The sequence below is a fragment of the Gadus morhua genome, unplaced genomic scaffold (genome assembly GCF_902167405.1).
Source record: "Gadus morhua unplaced genomic scaffold, gadMor3.0, whole genome shotgun sequence".
In the NCBI taxonomy this organism is placed as follows: Eukaryota; Metazoa; Chordata; class Actinopteri; order Gadiformes; family Gadidae; genus Gadus; species Gadus morhua.
The window spans coordinates 20,304-37,500 of record NW_021964045.1 but is presented as its reverse complement, the minus strand read 5'-3'; the positions used below and the strand labels follow the sequence as shown (position 1 = coordinate 37,500).

The following is a 17,197-nucleotide window of genomic DNA, read 5'->3' as shown; positions in this document are numbered from 1 at the left end:
GGATGGCTATGCCATTTCTAAGAACCAATAGTAGCTCTTATCTTAATTGATGGATGCTATATATTCCATTTTTTTATATTCCAATTGAACTCACTAATTTTCACATAGAGTGGCACATTGCCATTACAAATAGTTTCAAATCTCTAAAGGTTGCACTCCTCAGAACTGCTTTACATTTTATATTCACAGACATTATGCTATAGAGTAGATGTGGTTCAATCAGTTAGATGAAGATGCTGGAAACATTAAAATAACCATAACGGAAACATGTCAGATTTCCATGGCCTCAGATCTATCTTTGGGTTAAAAGATAAAAGAAACCTTCTTTCACATAATGTGAACCAGTCAATTTCTCCCACGAGAGAGCGAGAGAGCGAGAGTCTGTTTGTGTGTGTGTGTGTGTGTGTGTGTGTGTGTGTGTGTGTGTGTGTGTGTGTGTGTGTGTGTGTGTGTGTGTGTGTGTGTGTGTGCGTGTGCGTGCGTGTGCGTGTACAGGCGTGCATGCATGTGAAACCTGAGTTACACTGTTCTTCTAGGTATGAACAGAGAACAATCCCATACTGTAGGGACAGAGGATTAAGACCCAAGCGATTCCCATCGGACAAGGTGAGAGCAGAACACAATAAACACAAACACAGAGCGAGGGACACCGTCCGGACACCGACGCTCTGACCTGAGGAGAACAAAGCACCAACTTAGATCCAGCAGGAACAAACCGGCGCCACAAAGCAGCTGGGACGGGAACGAGGCCAGGCAGGGGGGGTTTCTCCGGGGGAATCGGGGGATTGCAATTGTGTTTAAAAAAAACGCTCTAGATAATTGCTGGATTTTCATCCAACAATTATGCATGCAGGTCAAGAGTATACCCACAAGGCAGCCCGGTTGTTAAACAGTTTATCAGAAGTTAATCAGAGTACCTGTCTTTGAAAGTGTGGGTACAGATCGATGCCTCGTAAGAAGCCAGGTCCAAGGTGGTTATGTTGCACTAACTATGATGCCTACCATTTGTAATACACAAGAAGAAGAAGAAGGAACGTTCTTCTGGTATAGCTGTCTCACATTAATTGGGTACAGACATTAATCTGAACATGGGATCAATCTATCAATAACAAGGGGTTAAACAAGGAAATACAGTGTAAAAGCCCACATCTGTGAAACGGGGAACTTAAACGTCCAAAATTCCTCAAGTAGTTCTCTCATCCTCGACAGAATCTTTATTCATTGTTATTTATTCTTAATCTTTACTGATGCTTACTTTATTCAGGTGTTTCCGTCCACCTCATTGCCTTGGTTTACATTACTGAATCAAACACCGGATAATTATTTCTTGCGATGTTGTCTACACAATAATAGAGAAGAGCCACAAACAAAGTAACCAGCACTCCCATTATCCCATTACATAAGAAATCCTTTAACCAGAGCCTGTGTTTGATGTCGGAGCTGAGGCCGTTTGAGGAGAAACACGGGCATTGTTTCAGGTGGAATCGTTCTCTTTACCTTGAGACGAATGGAATGAGGTAATGGCCATGGCATTATGGTTATGGTGTAATAGTAAATAGTAATCTGTTATTAGAGTGAAGTTACACACACACACACACACACACACACACACACACACACACACACACACACACACACACACACACACACACACACACACACACACACACACACACACACACAAACACGGACACGCCCATGGGCCGAGTAAATGCTCAAAACACATGCACAAAAGCAAAAATACAGGTATCCCTATAGACTATCCACACACACACACACGCACACACACAGACACACACAGACACACACACACACACACACACACACACACACACACACACACACACACACACACACACACACACACACACACACACACACACACACACACACACACACCCACCCCTCAGTGTCCATCATATATCCGAGGGAGGCGTTATTGTCCAGTGATCGCAGAGCAGCAGGTGAGCTTGTCCGCTGTGACAGGTACCCAGCTCCGGTTCACTCTGGGACAGCCCGGCTCTCTGCTCAGCAGCACTCTGAACTTCAGTCTCCAGGTAGGAACTCATTCGTTAACATTAAGCTTCACAGCTGATCCAACCAACAAGCTGTTCATTTCTAGATTATTTTGGGTGTGTGTGCAATTGTACCTGTTGGACTTTTGCAGAGCTGCTTTTATAGGTCATTGTCCAACGCTGCAAATATGGAAGTGTGTATATTATGTTTTTTGGGAAATATTTAGTTTGAGCACTGATAAAAATAAAATAACAGCTCACTATGTGGCGATTTGTAATGTCCTTCATAACTTTCCTCAGTACTGTTTTTGGGGCTTAGCCTAACAGTGAGTTACAGCGTATTCTTTCTGAGGTGTAAAGTTGTTGGGGACATAAAGAAGTGTTGTAGTCAACACAACAATCTGTAATCTGACAAGATTAAGTGAACAAAATCCTTTTGTTCACTTACAAAAGCCCAGATTTCACAGTGGTAAGCTGGACATGGAGGTTTTACAACGTTCCTCTAAAGGATAACTTATTTTGTTGAACTGCATAATATTAGTATCTTTCATGTCACCTTAAAAATAGAGATTGTCCTCTTTGTGGTTTGTGATGTTGGTGCTCTATCGTTTTTAAGAGCAGAGAGTCTGTTTCATAAATACACGTCTAAATATTTATCTTCTTAACATCACCTGAAGACAAGGCTTGTCTCTGAAGGCATTCATTTAACATTTTATTTGATATTCAAATCTGCTAAACCATTAGGACTAATTACTCCACCTGCAGTGATTCTACACCCTTTTAAGCCAAGAACAATTAAAACGTAAAAAGTGTGACGTAAATTTCTGTGTCCAAACTTGTGTCCGATGTTAAAACATTTAAGTTACCGCTACGATAGAGAGGACAGCGAGGTCTCCGCTGTGGTGATTCTGAGCACCACCACACCGGTCAATCGGTTCTTCAGTAAATCATTATCCGTTAGATGTCTGAGCCAACAGGTAGGAGAGTTGAGCTCCAGTACAGCGGAAGGTCAGTTAGTAGATGAAAGGCCCGCGTCACTTAAACCAGCCACCCGAGGGTGTACTGCCATTCCTGTGCTCTACATCCAGTGAGTCGCCATGTTTCCCTGTCAGCTAGCCTGTAATGTTGTTGTTATGGGGCTGCAAATGTTTTTGGAAAGAAATATGTTAATTGCCTCAGCTGCCTCCAATGATTTGATTCAACATTTTGAGCGAATGACACACATGTATTGACTCCAAAGCTTTTTTTCCCTCATCGTTAGTTGAGAAACAATCAAACAAAAGTTGCCCCCTCTCTAAAAACCTCTCACTACGGAGAGCTGTTTATTGAAACGTTATCTTCCAGCACACACAGTCTGTGTTCCCCCGGCCCGTCCTGACAGACTTTGTGCCAAAGGGCACGGCCAGTGCTGGTAGTGTCTGTTCAGCACCAGGCTATGTGTTGTGTACACAGAGGGGCCTATTTGAAGCCATAAGGTCCTTCAGAGAAGGGGTCCAGTCGTTGAGGAGAGAGAACAGCTCAACCTAGTGGGTCAATACCTCAGTGGAAACTTTCAATGTTGTCTGTTTCAACAGAGGCAAATGCTACAAAAACGGATGATGGCTGTTAAGCTATTCAATAGAGTATGTCATTTTAATGGTGTATACACTAGCCACGAGCAAACATTTAGGACTGTTAGTATAGACACGATCGCGTAGAATTGATGGAAACTCCCTGGTTCCCTTTTTAAACCACTGTACAATATTGACATGATTTTTAATGAATGCAATTTTACATAATTGTCAAAAGGTCATTGTGACATTTTGTTAATGTTCTACTTTAGTTTAGTGCAGGTTCAAGGCCAATTTCAGATGGTGATGCATTCATCCCAATTCTGTCTTGCTGTAGGGCTTTACAGCAAGACAGCTTACTCAAATGCCTAACATTTAAGTCAAACATGAACAAAACAATTCATGGCTACTAACTGCTATAATATTGTAGATAAAACTATATTTGTGTATGAATCCAAGTGGTATAATCAAATACATTTTGAAGCAATAAAATATCCGATAGAGTTAGTGTAATTTCTAAATAATAATTGTATGTTTTATATCATGTGACAAGTTAGATAGTTCCATGTCATGACTTTTCTTTTACCACATTTTTTGAGCCAAAACAAACTCAATAATAATAAAAAAATGTAATCGGTTAACCTTTGTTGAACAATATCAATCTCTTGTTATTCTTGTTCATGTGTTCACCTTCTGATGTTGTGTCACGTAGAGGGAGGCCCCGACTGCATCACCCCATGACCTCCCCCACCCCACCCCCATGACCTCCCCCACCCCACCCCCATGACCTCGTCCACCTCACCCCCATGACCTCGTCCACCTCACCCCCATGACCTCGTCCACCTCACCCCCATGACCTCGTCCACCTCACCCCCATGACCTCGTCCACCTCACCCCCATGACCTCCCCCACTCCACCCCCATGACCTCCCCCACTCCACCCCCATGACCTCCCCCACCTCACCCCCATGACCCCCCCCACCTCACCCCCATGACCCCCCCCACCCCACCCCCATGACCTCCCCCACCCCACCCCCATGACCTCCCCCACTCCACCCCCATGACCTCCCCCACCTCACCCCCATGACCTCCCCCACCTCACCCCCATGACCTCCCCCACCCCACCCCCATGACCTCCCCCACCCCACCCCCATGACCTCCCCCACCTCACCCCCATGACCTCCCCCACCCCACCCCCATGACCTCCCCCACCTCACCCCCATGACCTCCCCCACCTCACCCCCATGACCTCCCCCACCCCACCCCCATGACCTCCCCCACCTCACCCCCATGACCTCCCCCACTCCACCCCCATGACCTCCCCCACCTCACCCCCATGACCTCCCCCACCCCACCCCCATGACCTCCCCCACCTCACCCCCATGACCTCGTCCACCTCACCCCCATGACCTCGTCCACCTCACCCCCATGACCTCGTCCACCTCACCCCCATGACCTCCCCCACCTCACCCCCATGACCCCCCCCACCCCACCCCCATGACCTCCCCCACCCCACCCCCATGACCTCCCCCACTCCACCCCCATGACCTCCCCCACCTCACCCCCATGACCTCCCCCACCTCACCCCCATGACCTCCCCCACCTCACCCCCATGACCTCCCCCACCTCACCCCCATGACCTCGTTCACTCCACCCCCATGACCTCGTTCACTCCACCCCCATGACCTCCCCCACTCCACCCCCATGACCTCGTTCACTCCACCCCCATGACCTCGTTCACTCTACCCCCATGACCTCCAGCCAGAGTCCCCCTCCCGTCAGACAGCGGTGGTCAGACCTCCGTTTGGGCGTAGAGGAGGATGCTCTCTCCGTGGTTTGGCCCCGATCGATCCTTCCCCGGGCCCCAGATCGCGCCGTCAGGCCCTTCCAGTTTCCACTTGTTGTTTTTCCCTCGCTCGCCCTCCGCGAGGTTCGGCCCTGTGTGGTTTCCCTCTGGCCACGGGACAGCCCTCTGCTGGACCCCACCCCGGAGAGAAGGGGCTCAGGTCTTTGGTTTATAAGCGTTGACCGCGGGGAACAGTTATCCCAAGGGTTGACTCATCTCCCAGAGATACAGAGGAACCTCAAACAGCAGACCCCTTCTCTATTTATTTGTTGCCGTGCTTCAGGCCTTGGTGTCTGTTTATTGTGCCGACATGTTTGTTGTACAGACGCGTGTTTAACCTGCATTACGTGCTGCACGGCGGCGATCCCTAAAGACAGCCTTAATCCATTCATTAATTCTTGCGCCTGTGAGAACGCTGGCGGGTGCAGTAAGCTGTTTACTACCGTTCCCTAATCGCCGTCCCCGTTGAGCGGTCAGCATCATCCCGTGCCAGTGAGCGGTGTCGCTCTAACATCCTCGCCGTGACCCGTCCTTGTGCGTGCACTTATCCAGAGGGCGATGTTATGACAACACAGTCAACCTTTCACACGTAGCACACATGCGCTAGAACGGGACGACATAAAGCAACACTGCCATTCATTCAGAGCCATCGTTACCTCGGAGCGTCTGAGATTACATTACACTGAAAACAGAGACAACGGGGCTAAGTCGGATCAGAGGAGCTCCACAGCAACACAAAGAGGAACGGAGGAGAGTGTAGGGTGAACCTTCCCAGACGGGATCACAATAAGACCTTAAACGCAGTGGAAGTACAGAGAGTCAAACGCGAACACATGTTGAAGATATGAAAGCAAACACGAGACTGAGATTATGAGAAGAACCCACAATGGAAACAAATCAACTAAAACACTTGCGTCTTTCCTGCATCACTGCGGCGTTTGTTGTAAGACGTTTAAAATGCATTCGTCTTTGAATGAGAGCGGGGTCAGCGAGGGGTAGATTTCCAGCGGTCAGCCAATCATTCTGATACTCTGAGGACTCCATTGATAATTGTTTCCTCCAACAATCGTGGTTGGAAAAAAAAGAAGACGGAAAGTGGGCAAGCTTGGCTTAGGTAAGAGCAGGGCCATGTGGTCCATCTTCTGCATGAGAACAACACATGGAGTCTGCCTTTGTTGGAATATCAGTGAAATCCCAAAGTATTAGGAGTGGAAGTAACGGGTCAGTGCGTTAAACAAATACATTAAAAGATATATTTTGACATTTTCCATTTTTAATGGCAATTTCGATTTAGCAAGGCTTTACTAAATCTGGCCTGCTAAGTCGTCTGTTGAATATGCTTTCTTCCGCCTCTTTTTTAACTTATGGAAACCCAGCTTGTGTGTGTACTGTGTTTGGGTCTCTGTGTATAAACACAATCAAGCTTAGCTTTCGTCTCTGCCACAATAACTGTATCAAAATATGTAATTGAAAAAAATGCAAACATATTTTCTTCAAGAATCATTCGCGAGACATGCGACAATCCAGTGCTGGGATTAGTTCAGTTAATGGCTCTTTGGGTTTCATTGATAGGTCGCTTTGCCTGCTCCAAACATCCTGACCTGCATTGCTCTATTGATTCTTTCCCACACAACTTTGTGGGTTCGCCCTACCCCTGACAAAAACAATCCTTATTCAAAACGGATAAACAACATTAGCAAATTTGACCGCTACTTTAAAAAAATCCACATTTGGTAGTGTCAGCCAGGGAGAGGAGACACACCAAGCCAAACTCTCAGCGAGAAGTTCCTGTGTTATTGTGCTCTACTCTAGGATGGTGGGTGTCTCTCTGGTGCCGCATGCGTCATTTGGCGTGCTCATACTGTTCCTCAGTGCAGCCATGATGTTCTCACTCTTAATATCTGTACCAAACGCATCGACTCCAAACGCCCACGACGCTTTCTCACTCAACACCGTCGACCCAAAGCTACGCCCTCGGCATAAACATAATGTACGATAAGAAATGCAAACACTAACGTGGGATGTTCGATGTTCCCTCTCCGCCCCGCAGACGTTGCCAGGATGTGCAAACAGTACGCCACGGTGGGCCACGGCGATGAGACCGCCGCCCTGAGCGTGACCACGGAGAACGGCCGCCAGCACAAGCGTCTCCGCTACGTCCGCAAGGAGGGCGGCTGCAACGTGCTGTTCCGCCACGTGCCCGAGCCCTGGCTGCTCTACGTCACGGACATCTTCACCACGCTGGTGGAGATCCGCTGGCGGGTCATGTTCCTGATCTTCGCCCTGTCCTACATCCTGTCCTGGCTGTTCTTCGGCATCCTGTACTGGGTCATCGCGCTGGCCAACGGGGACCTGCGCGGCGAGCTCAACGACCCCTGCATGTACCAGGTGCGCAGCTTCACCGCCGCCTTCCTGTTCAGCCTGGAGACGCAGACCACCATCGGCTACGGCTTCCGGGGCATGTCGGAGAACTGCATGGTGGCCATCGTGGTGGTGACGGTGCAGGACGTCATCAGCTGCGTCATCGACACCTTCGTCATCGGCATCGTGGTGGCCAAGATGGCGTCGGCCCGCAAGCGCGCGCAGACCATCGGCTTCAGCCACTGCGCCGTGGTCAACCTCACCGACGGCTTCCTGTGCCTGTCCTGGCGCGTGGGCGACTTCCGCCGGAACCACATGGTGGAGGGCACCACGCGCGCCCAGATGGTGCGCTCCACGCTGCACGCCACCGGACGCGTGGACGTGACCTACAAGGACCTGGAGCTGAGGCAGAGCGACATCATCCTGGTCACGCCCACCGTCATCACGCACCGCATCGACAGCCGCAGCCCTCTGTACGCCAGCACCATGGAGGACCTGGCCAAGGACGACTTCGAGCTGGTGGTGTCCTTCACCTACACCGACGACTACACCGGCATTCTGCACCAGACGCGCACCTCCTACATCCCGCCGGAGATCCTGTGGGGGCAGCTGTTCCAGGACATGATGCTGGTGACGCGGCGCCACTACCGCGTGGACTACAGCATGTTCCACCACACGGCGCGCGTGCTGGTGCCCGTCATCAGCGCCGAGGCCTACGAGCGCAGGAAGCTGCTGCAGCCGTCGCCGCGCCACTCCCCGCGGCGCTCTCCACGCTTCTCGCTGCGCGGGTCCCCCTCGCCGCCGCCCGGCCACTCGCCGCACCACTCGCCACGCCACTCGCCGCATCACTCGCCGCGCCACTCGCCGCGCCCCTCGCCACGCCCCTCGCCACGCCCCTCCCCGCCGCCGGACGGCCGGGGGGCGTGCCTCAAGCCGCCGTCGGTCACCGTGGAGCTGGTGAGGGACGAGGTCTTTGAGGCGGAGCCGGGGGCGGAGCTGGAAAAGACCCTGACCGAGGAGGAGTACCGGCAGCACCACCAGAACACTTTGTGCCCGCCGGCGGAGCTCAGCCACACATGACCCTGAACTCAGCAGGAGGAGGAGGAGGAGGAGGAGGGAGGAGCAGCACCCAGGGGGCTGGGAGACAGGGCACCCAGGGGTGCTGGGTGGGAGACAGGGCACCCTGGGGTGCTGGGTGGGAGACAGGGCACCCTGGGGTGCTGGGTGGGAGACAGGGCACCCAGGGGTGCTGGGTGGGAGACAGGGCACCCTGGGGTGCTGGGTGGGAGACAGGGCACCCAGGGGTGCTGGGTGGGAGACAGGGCACCCAGGGGTGCTGGGTGGGAGACAGGGCACCCAGGGGTGCTGGGAGACAGGGCACCCAGGGGTGCTGGGAGACAGGGCACCCAGGGGTGCTGGGTGGGAGACAGGGCACCCAGGGGTGCTGGGTGGGAGACAGGGCACCCAGGGGTGCTGGGTGGGAGACCGGGCCACCAGGGGTTCATCACTGAGAGATTTAGGAGTTGAGTAGAAGCCAGAAGAGGAAAGTTAGTTAGTTAGAAAAGGTGTATTATTTCTATGTTGTGGGATTTATTTTCGAATAGGCCTATTTCATCCCAAAAAATAAAAGGTTGGTTAATGTAAATGTACAACTTGATTTGTGAAATGTTTGAATGTTTTATGGTGCAGATTTAAAGTGTAAATACTGTGTGTGAGCTTGTGTCTGGGTTGCTTTGTATGAACAACAGGGGGAGAGGGGGGGGGGTTCAAACGTACCCCCACTTATAGGCCTACCACAGATACCAAAAGTGATTAGACCTCTGTTACTCTCATCTAGAACTTTATAATTTTTTTATTGACTTAATCTTCTGTAATTAAAAATCAGGTCGATTTGTATTTGACCATTACGGGTAATGTTGGGTTGTATTTGTAGCGCATTGATTTCAAAATGTTAAAAGGGAGAGGAGCCCACATTTGAGGAATAATTCACAGTATTTAACGACGCTATAGTATACAAAACAAACCCCAACCCAGTAGGTGACCCCTCCTAAAGCTCGATGCCATGGCTGGGCTGTCCATGTCATAAAAGGTCTCAATTCTAAGTTCAACATGCACGGGGCACATTGCCTACATATCCCATGAGCATTAGCAGGTGCCATCGTGAAGCTTACTGCTTTAAGGCCTGTGTCTCCAGCCAGGCGGAGATACATCTCAACACCACACATAACCCAGGTACCATTCCCCAAGGTGAGACAAAAAGTTCAGATACCTGTGTAAAAAAAAATAAAAAAAATAAGTGAGTGTGTGCGTGCGTGTGCAAGCACGCCTGCATGTTTGCCTTTGCGTGTGCGCGTGCGTGCATGTTTGCGTGCGTGCGTGCGTGCGTGCGTGTGTGTGTGTGTGTGCCTGGTTCATTTTAGCCTCTGGCCCATCACCGGGTGGTCTCCAGGAAGCACTCCGATGCCTGCAGCTTCCATTCACCAACACAAGTCAATTACACCGAGGACGGTACCGCTATAAATAGTGGCCGCTGTAGGAAGTGATATGAACGAAGGATGAAGGATGTCGATGTGGCTTCGCTTCATCACACTCTCGTGCAGCGAGTACGCGTCATTTAGCCACGCAATTACAGGACATCCCGGTGAAAGTGCTGTCGATCACCACCAATGTCTGGCCTAAAATTATAAGCAACAGATGCATAGCCTAAACATCCTCAGCAACTTGATATCCCAGTGGAGAAGGAGTCATATCATAATACAAGCATGTAGGGGTTTTTATTGAGTGAGTCACTCTTTCCGACAGAACACATTTTCCATGCAGACATTAAAGAATAAGCTGCACAAAAACAAAAGATAAATCTAAAATATGAGTGGCTGCACCGAACGGCGTCCCGGTTCGGCCCTGCAACATGCATCCCAGGGCAGGTGTTGATTGCTGGTCCAGGAAACGTAGAGTTCTCGTGAGGGAGAAGAAAAGGGTTTTAAAAATAGGAAGTCTATTGCGCTGATTCTTAGCGGGAGAAAAACTCACTGCTGGCAGTGTGCTGCCTCCCTAATTATATATTACGAGGGATCTGTTGTGGTCTATTACTTTGTGTGTGTATTTCTTTTATGGGGCGAATTCATTTCTTATTGCTTTGTTATTATTTTACGCAGTGTTTCATTCGGACCATGCGGTCCATAAAGAAACGTCGTCAAAGAAAATAAGTTTGGTTCGCTCCCTCGCTTCTCTCTCTCTCTCTCTTCGCTGATAGGCTGCGGAGCCACGGGGGCGGGGCCAGCCGGTGTGTTCTATTTAAAATGCTTTGAAGAGGTATCCGCGACGCACATTGTCCAGAGCGCTCATCCGGAGGTACGAGGGATGCTGATACTGACACCCATTCGCCTTAAATAAACAACAACAACAACAGCCACCAGTGTCCACCACACGAGAACAGTCAATGCTAAAGCCGCCTGGACTATATCACTCCATCCGTTATCCATCTGCTCCGGTTTGCCAATGCGTAACAGGTAAGCACAGATCAAACCGTGACTTTTTAAACTTAACGGAAAGTCATGCTTGTTTTACTCACAGGGTTCAGTTAAAATATGACGCGTCGTTGCAGCGCCAGCATTGCATGGGCTTCAACGTCGAGGTTTGGATATGCGTAAATCTACCGATGAACAATTCCAAGGATCCGTGGATGATATTGTTTCTGTGTTGCGGCCACCGAGCGATCGTTGGAATATAATGCACTAGTATTCTACTTTCCTGATCACAACTATTCTCAGAGAGTCAAGATTAAGAATAAAAAATGTAGTTGCACAACTTTTAAAAGCGTCTGCGCTATAGCAACGCTGGATAAAGCATCCATCACAAATGAGTCATCAGGTCATGTTGGTTTTTAAATGAATGATAATTTTTTTCGTTGTCTTTGTCTCAAATGGTGCTGGAATTTGTATGGAAGGGGCGTGTGGTGATTGCATCAGAAGTCAGTCCCCATTCTCCCCGCACCTGTTAACATTTGTCGCCTTTGCTTCTGGCTGCAGCGGCGCCTCTCTATCCGAGTCGTGGAGCTGGAGAGCAACTTTGTTGTAGATCAACGGAAAATCGGTTTATTCAGAGAAGATGCTCTAGTTGACTTATCACACCTTAAGTAGGCCTATTGGATATTGACACTGTAGGCCAACGGTGACTTTCTTTGTTGTTTAAAATCTACTAACAAACAGAGGGCCTAGAGAAAACTAAACAACAAGGATGGAATAAAAAGTTGAAGTTTGGCTCTATCCCAAATGCAGTTGTCATTCATTGGTCCTTTAAAGGCTAAGTTCCAATACAACATACCAATTTCATTATCTATACTATTACGTAGGCCTATACACTTAAAACTCTGCGATACGGAGCGGTAGGCCTCCGATTCTTAGAAAAGAAAGAAATGCCCTACTATATGGACACAAAGTGCTCGTTGCCAGGAAGGCAACAGCCAATGTAAAACAGACTGAGGGATTTAATGAGTGCGATCGTAGCTGTTCCTGAAAAGCCCCACAGGACCGCCGTTCTGCTGCGGGGACGGAACGAGTCCCCGCGGAGCCACCTCGAGGAGTCAACAAGCTGCAGGCATCTCTGCTGCACGGCCCGCTCTAATAGCGAGAGAGAGAGAGAGAGAGAGAGAGAGAGAGAGAGAGAGAGAGAGAGAGAGAGAGAGAGAGAGAGAGAGAGAGAGAGAGAGAGAGAGAGAGAGAGAGAGAGAGAGAGAGAGAGAGAGAGAGAGAGAGAGAGAGAGAGAGAGAGGCTGCGGCGTAAATTTACCTGAATGTACACTTTGCACTCGGATTGGAAAGGTGCACTCCTCCAAATGTGAAAACAACTCAATCAACTTTTAATTGCTGCGGGGCGTTGCGTGGTGGGGGGGAGATAAATAAGAGGGTGACACGCCAGACAACCTCAACTTGAAACCACCTGCTGCCAGTGTTTTTACTCATTTGGTACAGCCAATCACATGCCAGTTCAGACAGAATTCTAGTTAGACAATTGATGTGTCTTTCTGGATCATTTTGGTTTGTTTGAAACAGAAAAAACAAAAAGGAAGATAAATATACACCAGAGAAAGTTCCATGTGGTTCATGGGATCCAATGGCAGCCTCCGAACCCACAAGCCCATCAAGAGATGATCCTATCAACATGACGGCAGCCAAGGAAAACAAACGGCTCTTTTAATACGCCATCAATGACGACTCGCTCCACTTACCCAGTGACCCCTTCAGGCAGGGCAGAAGAGGCAAGGCGGTCTAAACGACACAGGCAGTCAAAGCTGAATCCAGTCTGGATGGCCCGGAGAGATGTGCTTTTGTTGTCCATGCCCGCTGCTATCTAGCCTCATGTTATTACAGGCTTTTCTCAGGCTGTGTTGCAGGGCTGAGGGGGCTCATGGCCGTCAATCACGGCAGGTTGCAGCCTAGTATTTTAGAGATAACCGTTTCGCAAAGTGTCCCAGTTTGTCCGTTTTCTCCATGAGCTTCCTTTTAGTTTTCATTCAATGTCCATTTAGAACGGGTGCCACACCACGAGATGGTTCCAGTCTCTCACACCGGTCTAACCAAACCCTTCTCTGTCCCCTACAGCCCTGGAAACTGATGAGGTCCCGGCTTGGGATGCAAGAGGAGTGAGCCCCTCATCTTCTGCCCTGTGGACCCCCTCCCGAGTCGCGAGTCCGTCAAGGGGGCCTGCGAGGACGACGAGGCAGCCCCCTCACTCCCCCGCCGCCGCAGTGCCGCCATTTTCTTCCTTACGTCGGGCCCACCAGAGCACTTCGAAACTGTTTCTCCAACGCTTCTTCCAGAAGCTCAGACTGTTTTCCAGAGCAGAAGCCGCTCAGCCCGCCCAGCCAGAGGTGATGGGAAGTGTGCGATCCAACCGCTACAGCATTGTGTCATCAGAGGAGGACGGAATGAAACTCGCCACCATGGCAGTGCCCAACGGTTACGGGAACGGGAACGGGAACGGGAACGGGAAGGGGAAGGGGAAGGTGCAGACGCGGCACCGGCCGCAGAGCCGCTTCGTCAAGAAGGACGGCCACTGCAACGTGCACTTTGTGCACGTCAGCGAGAAGGGCCAGCGCTACCTGGCCGACATCTTCACCACCTGCGTGGACATCCGCTGGAGGTGGATGTTTGTCATCTTCTGCCTGGCTTTCATCCTGTCCTGGTTGTTCTTTGGCTGCATCTTCTGGCTGGTGGCCATCTTCCACGGGGACTTGGAGACTAATGACCACCAGTGCGTCTCCAACGTGAGCAGCTTCACCGCCGCCTTCCTGTTCTCCATCGAGACGCAGACCACCATCGGCTACGGCTACCGCTACGTGACCGACGAGTGTCCCGTGGCCGTGTTCATGGTGGTCTTCCAGAGCATCGTGGGTTGCATTATCGACGCCTTCATCATCGGTGCCGTCATGGCCAAGATGGCCAAGCCCAAGAAGAGGAACGAGACGCTGGTGTTCAGCCACAACGCCACGGTGGCCATGAGGGACAGCAAGCTGTGTCTGATGTGGCGCGTGGGGAACCTGAGGAAGAGTCACCTGGTGGAGGCCCACGTGCGCGCGCAGCTACTCAAGTCGCGCACCACGGCCGAGGGCGAGTTCATCCCGCTGGACCAGATGGACATCGACGTGGGCTTCGACAGCGGCGTGGACCGCATCTTCCTGGTGTCGCCCATCACCATCGTGCACCAGATCGACGAGCACAGCCCCTTCTACGACATGAGCAAGCAGGAGCTGGAGACGTCCGAGTTCGAGATCGTGGTGATCCTGGAGGGCATGGTGGAGGCCACGGCCATGACCACGCAGTGCCGCAGCTCCTACCTCTCCTCTGAGATCATGTGGGGGCACCGCTTCGAGCCGGTGCTTTTCGAGGAGAAGAACTACTACAAGGTGGACTACACGCACTTCCACAAGACGTACGAGGTGCAGAGCACGCCGCTGTGCAGCGCCCGGGACTTGGCCGAGAAAAAGTACATCCTGTCCAACTCCAACTCCTTCTGCTACGAGAACGAGATGGCGCTGGAGAGCAAGGAGGACACGGACGAGGGCAACGGCGGCAGCGTGGGCCCCGACGGCACGCAGGCGGACAATATCTCCGAGACGGAGCACCATCACCTGGCGCCCACGGTGCCGCTAGAGCCGCGCTCGCTGAGGCGAGAGTCTGAGATCTGAGGGCTCTGACCTCCGACCCCTGATCTGTGACTAGCAGCAGGCGGACTCCCTGCTGGGAAAGAAGTGCAGCTCCCGCTCAGAACGGCACAATGAGCTGAGCTCGTGAGGAGCCGGTTCAGCTAATGGTACTGCTGTTGGAAGAGCTTTGATTTTGTATTGTTTTTTTGTTGTTTTTTTTACTTGGATTGCATACGACATGGTGTGGGTGCGAGTCTGACAAAAGACAGCACTACGAACCATGTGCATGCTGACGGCAGAGCTCTCTGTACCAAGTGCCCGTGATGAATGTGTGCCTCTGTTTTGTGTCGACTGCAAGGTAACATAGACCAAGAGCGGTCTGATGACTTGAAAAATGCAGGCATAGCTTCTCTTTTTCTGTCCAGCAAATAAATTAAACAAACACATGTTACACACACCGGTGTGTTTAACGAACGTGTGTTCTCAAGTGCTGCTATAGAGTTGTCTTTTATGAACGGACAATTATTGAAAAAGAAATGTTAAATTAAATAACCCTGAAATATTTTTATTTTGATACATCGCATGGCATAAGAGCAACAAGAAATGAATTTGTCTATGACATTTTGAGCACTGAAAACTTTCCTTGCTATTTTGCACTTGTGGCTTTTCCCTGATTTTTCCAGTCAGTGCTCTCCATATTTTCTGAAGAGATTCACACAGTCTTCAGCAGATATACCATATCCATGAGCTGGTCTCACAGCAAGACACACTGTCAAAAGCTTAGACAACCTCTTGTTTTCACACCAAAACAAGGTCAATTGAGTCCCAAACGCGTGCTGTATGGAATGGAATCCATTAAGACAAACCAGTGCAATTTGACTTGCATTGTATGTTTTTTTTTTTATACGTCTATCGCAAATGACAAGGCAGTCTGTGACGGACACGAGAACGCCTGTTCTCAAACCTATCCCTTTGATTCTCATCGTGGTGAACGGTAATTCTTTGCTTCCCAAACTGATAGAAACATGTCTGTTGTTATGAAGTAACTGAGCAGGATTGTAATCATTTGCGTTCAAAAGAGTTTAACCAAGCAGAGGGGTTAAAAAGTGCTGCTAGAAGGTTGCATAGGTTTAGTTTTTCTTCATCCGAATGCCAAAGAGTATTACTGTCATAGTCATGTGCTTCTCTCAAACATCAACTCATCATAAACGAGATTGGGGGGAACAGTTATGAATAGAACACGTAGAATTTAGCTTGTACTTGTGTGGATCAGTTGATAAGTCATGAGCCACTCCTTGAGCCTTGAGACCACAACTTAATGTGGGGAGGAGAGAGGGAGACACAGGAGCAACGACGACAGCGTGAGCTGTACGATCATTGGGGTGAACCGCTTATTAAGGCAAGAGATAATTCTACACAGAATTATGAGAGAGTGTCTTTGTCTTGAGAGGAGTCGGCGATGGAGCTACAGATGCAGTGTTATGACTCAGAGACACATCTTTTAGGAAAGGGTGTGTGTTTCCTTCGCTAGGAGGGCTGAGACAGAATCTATTTGACAATGTCCCATATATCCCTAATTCTGAAACATTAAGTCCAACACTTTGAGTGGCATTAATGATCAGTTGACAAAAGTGGTCCTTGTGTGTGTGTCAACTCATCCAGCACATTGCAGGATTTGAAGAGTAGCTCATGGCCACATTTACTGTACTGGAACCTGACATTTGGAGGTCTTAGGCGCCAGAGCTGGCATGAAGGAAACAAATCTATATTCAGTCCCTCTCTTTTTGAAAACGATGGAAGGCCTTTTGGTTAAGAGTTCCTATATCTGTAAATACGCCCCTCCTGTCGTAGTCAATGTGTATCAGTCTTCCAAATGTACTGCAAATCACGGAATGTACAGATTTTTGTATTAATAATATTGTTATTATTGTACATGCTGTTATATTTGTTCTTTTTCAATAAAATCGTATTGAATATCAATAATAGTATGCATTTTGCATTCTTGACATGCCGTTCCTGTATGGAATATGAATAGGTGAATACAATTTAACACGGTTATCCGAACATTGTTTCGGGGAAAACAGTGTGTCCTTCCTACACCAACACTTTCCTAGTGATATCTAAAACGACGTTCAAACAGCACACAAAGCCCAGGACTGGCCAAGGGCCAGGGGCCAGCTGCAGCCCAGTAGGCCAATGTTATGATGGGATGCGCGTTGGAGCGCGTCAAAGGCTTCATCCACTGCAGCGGTCCACGTCGGTGATGCTAGCCAGTCCAACTC

At 49.8% G+C, this 17,197-nt stretch overlaps 2 protein-coding genes across 3 annotated transcripts in view; both read left to right on the top strand.

Annotated features, from left to right (window-relative positions):
* The window catches only part of LOC115538941 (inward rectifier potassium channel 16), a 16,781-nt gene extending 7,096 nt beyond the window's left edge, over positions 1-9,685 (top strand). Inside the window, exons 1-2 of one of the 2 annotated variants that reach the window (XM_030350155.1) lie at positions 1,842-2,057; positions 7,461-9,685. In XM_030350155.1, the coding sequence (XP_030206015.1) occupies positions 7,472-8,851 (1,380 nt within the window). In that variant the 5' untranslated portion in view covers positions 1,842-2,057; positions 7,461-7,471 and the 3' untranslated portion in view covers positions 8,852-9,685. Of the gene's footprint in view, positions 1-1,841; positions 2,058-7,460 lie in introns of those variants that run through there. The other variant, XM_030350157.1, reaches the window with a different exon arrangement.
* A 1,347-nt stretch (positions 9,686-11,032) lies between these two features.
* LOC115538942 (inward rectifier potassium channel 2) lies at positions 11,033-16,900 on the top strand. The gene is made up of 2 exons (XM_030350158.1): positions 11,033-11,280; positions 13,372-16,900. The coding sequence occupies exons 1-2, from the start codon at positions 11,211-11,213 to the stop codon at positions 14,955-14,957; spliced, it is 1,656 nt and encodes a 551-aa protein (XP_030206018.1). The 5' UTR covers positions 11,033-11,210; the 3' UTR covers positions 14,958-16,900.
* Positions 16,901-17,197: the final 297 nt, after the last annotated feature.

Excerpts from the sequence above, each read along its gene's own strand:
- LOC115538942 (XM_030350158.1), top strand. The coding sequence starts at position 11,211 with ATGCTAAAGCCGCCTGGACTATATCACTCCATCCGTTATCCATCTGCT. Across the intron at positions 11,281-13,371 it reads GGTTTGCCAATGCGTAACAG|CCCTGGAAACTGATGAGGTC; the intron begins GTAAGCACAGAT and ends TGTCCCCTACAG.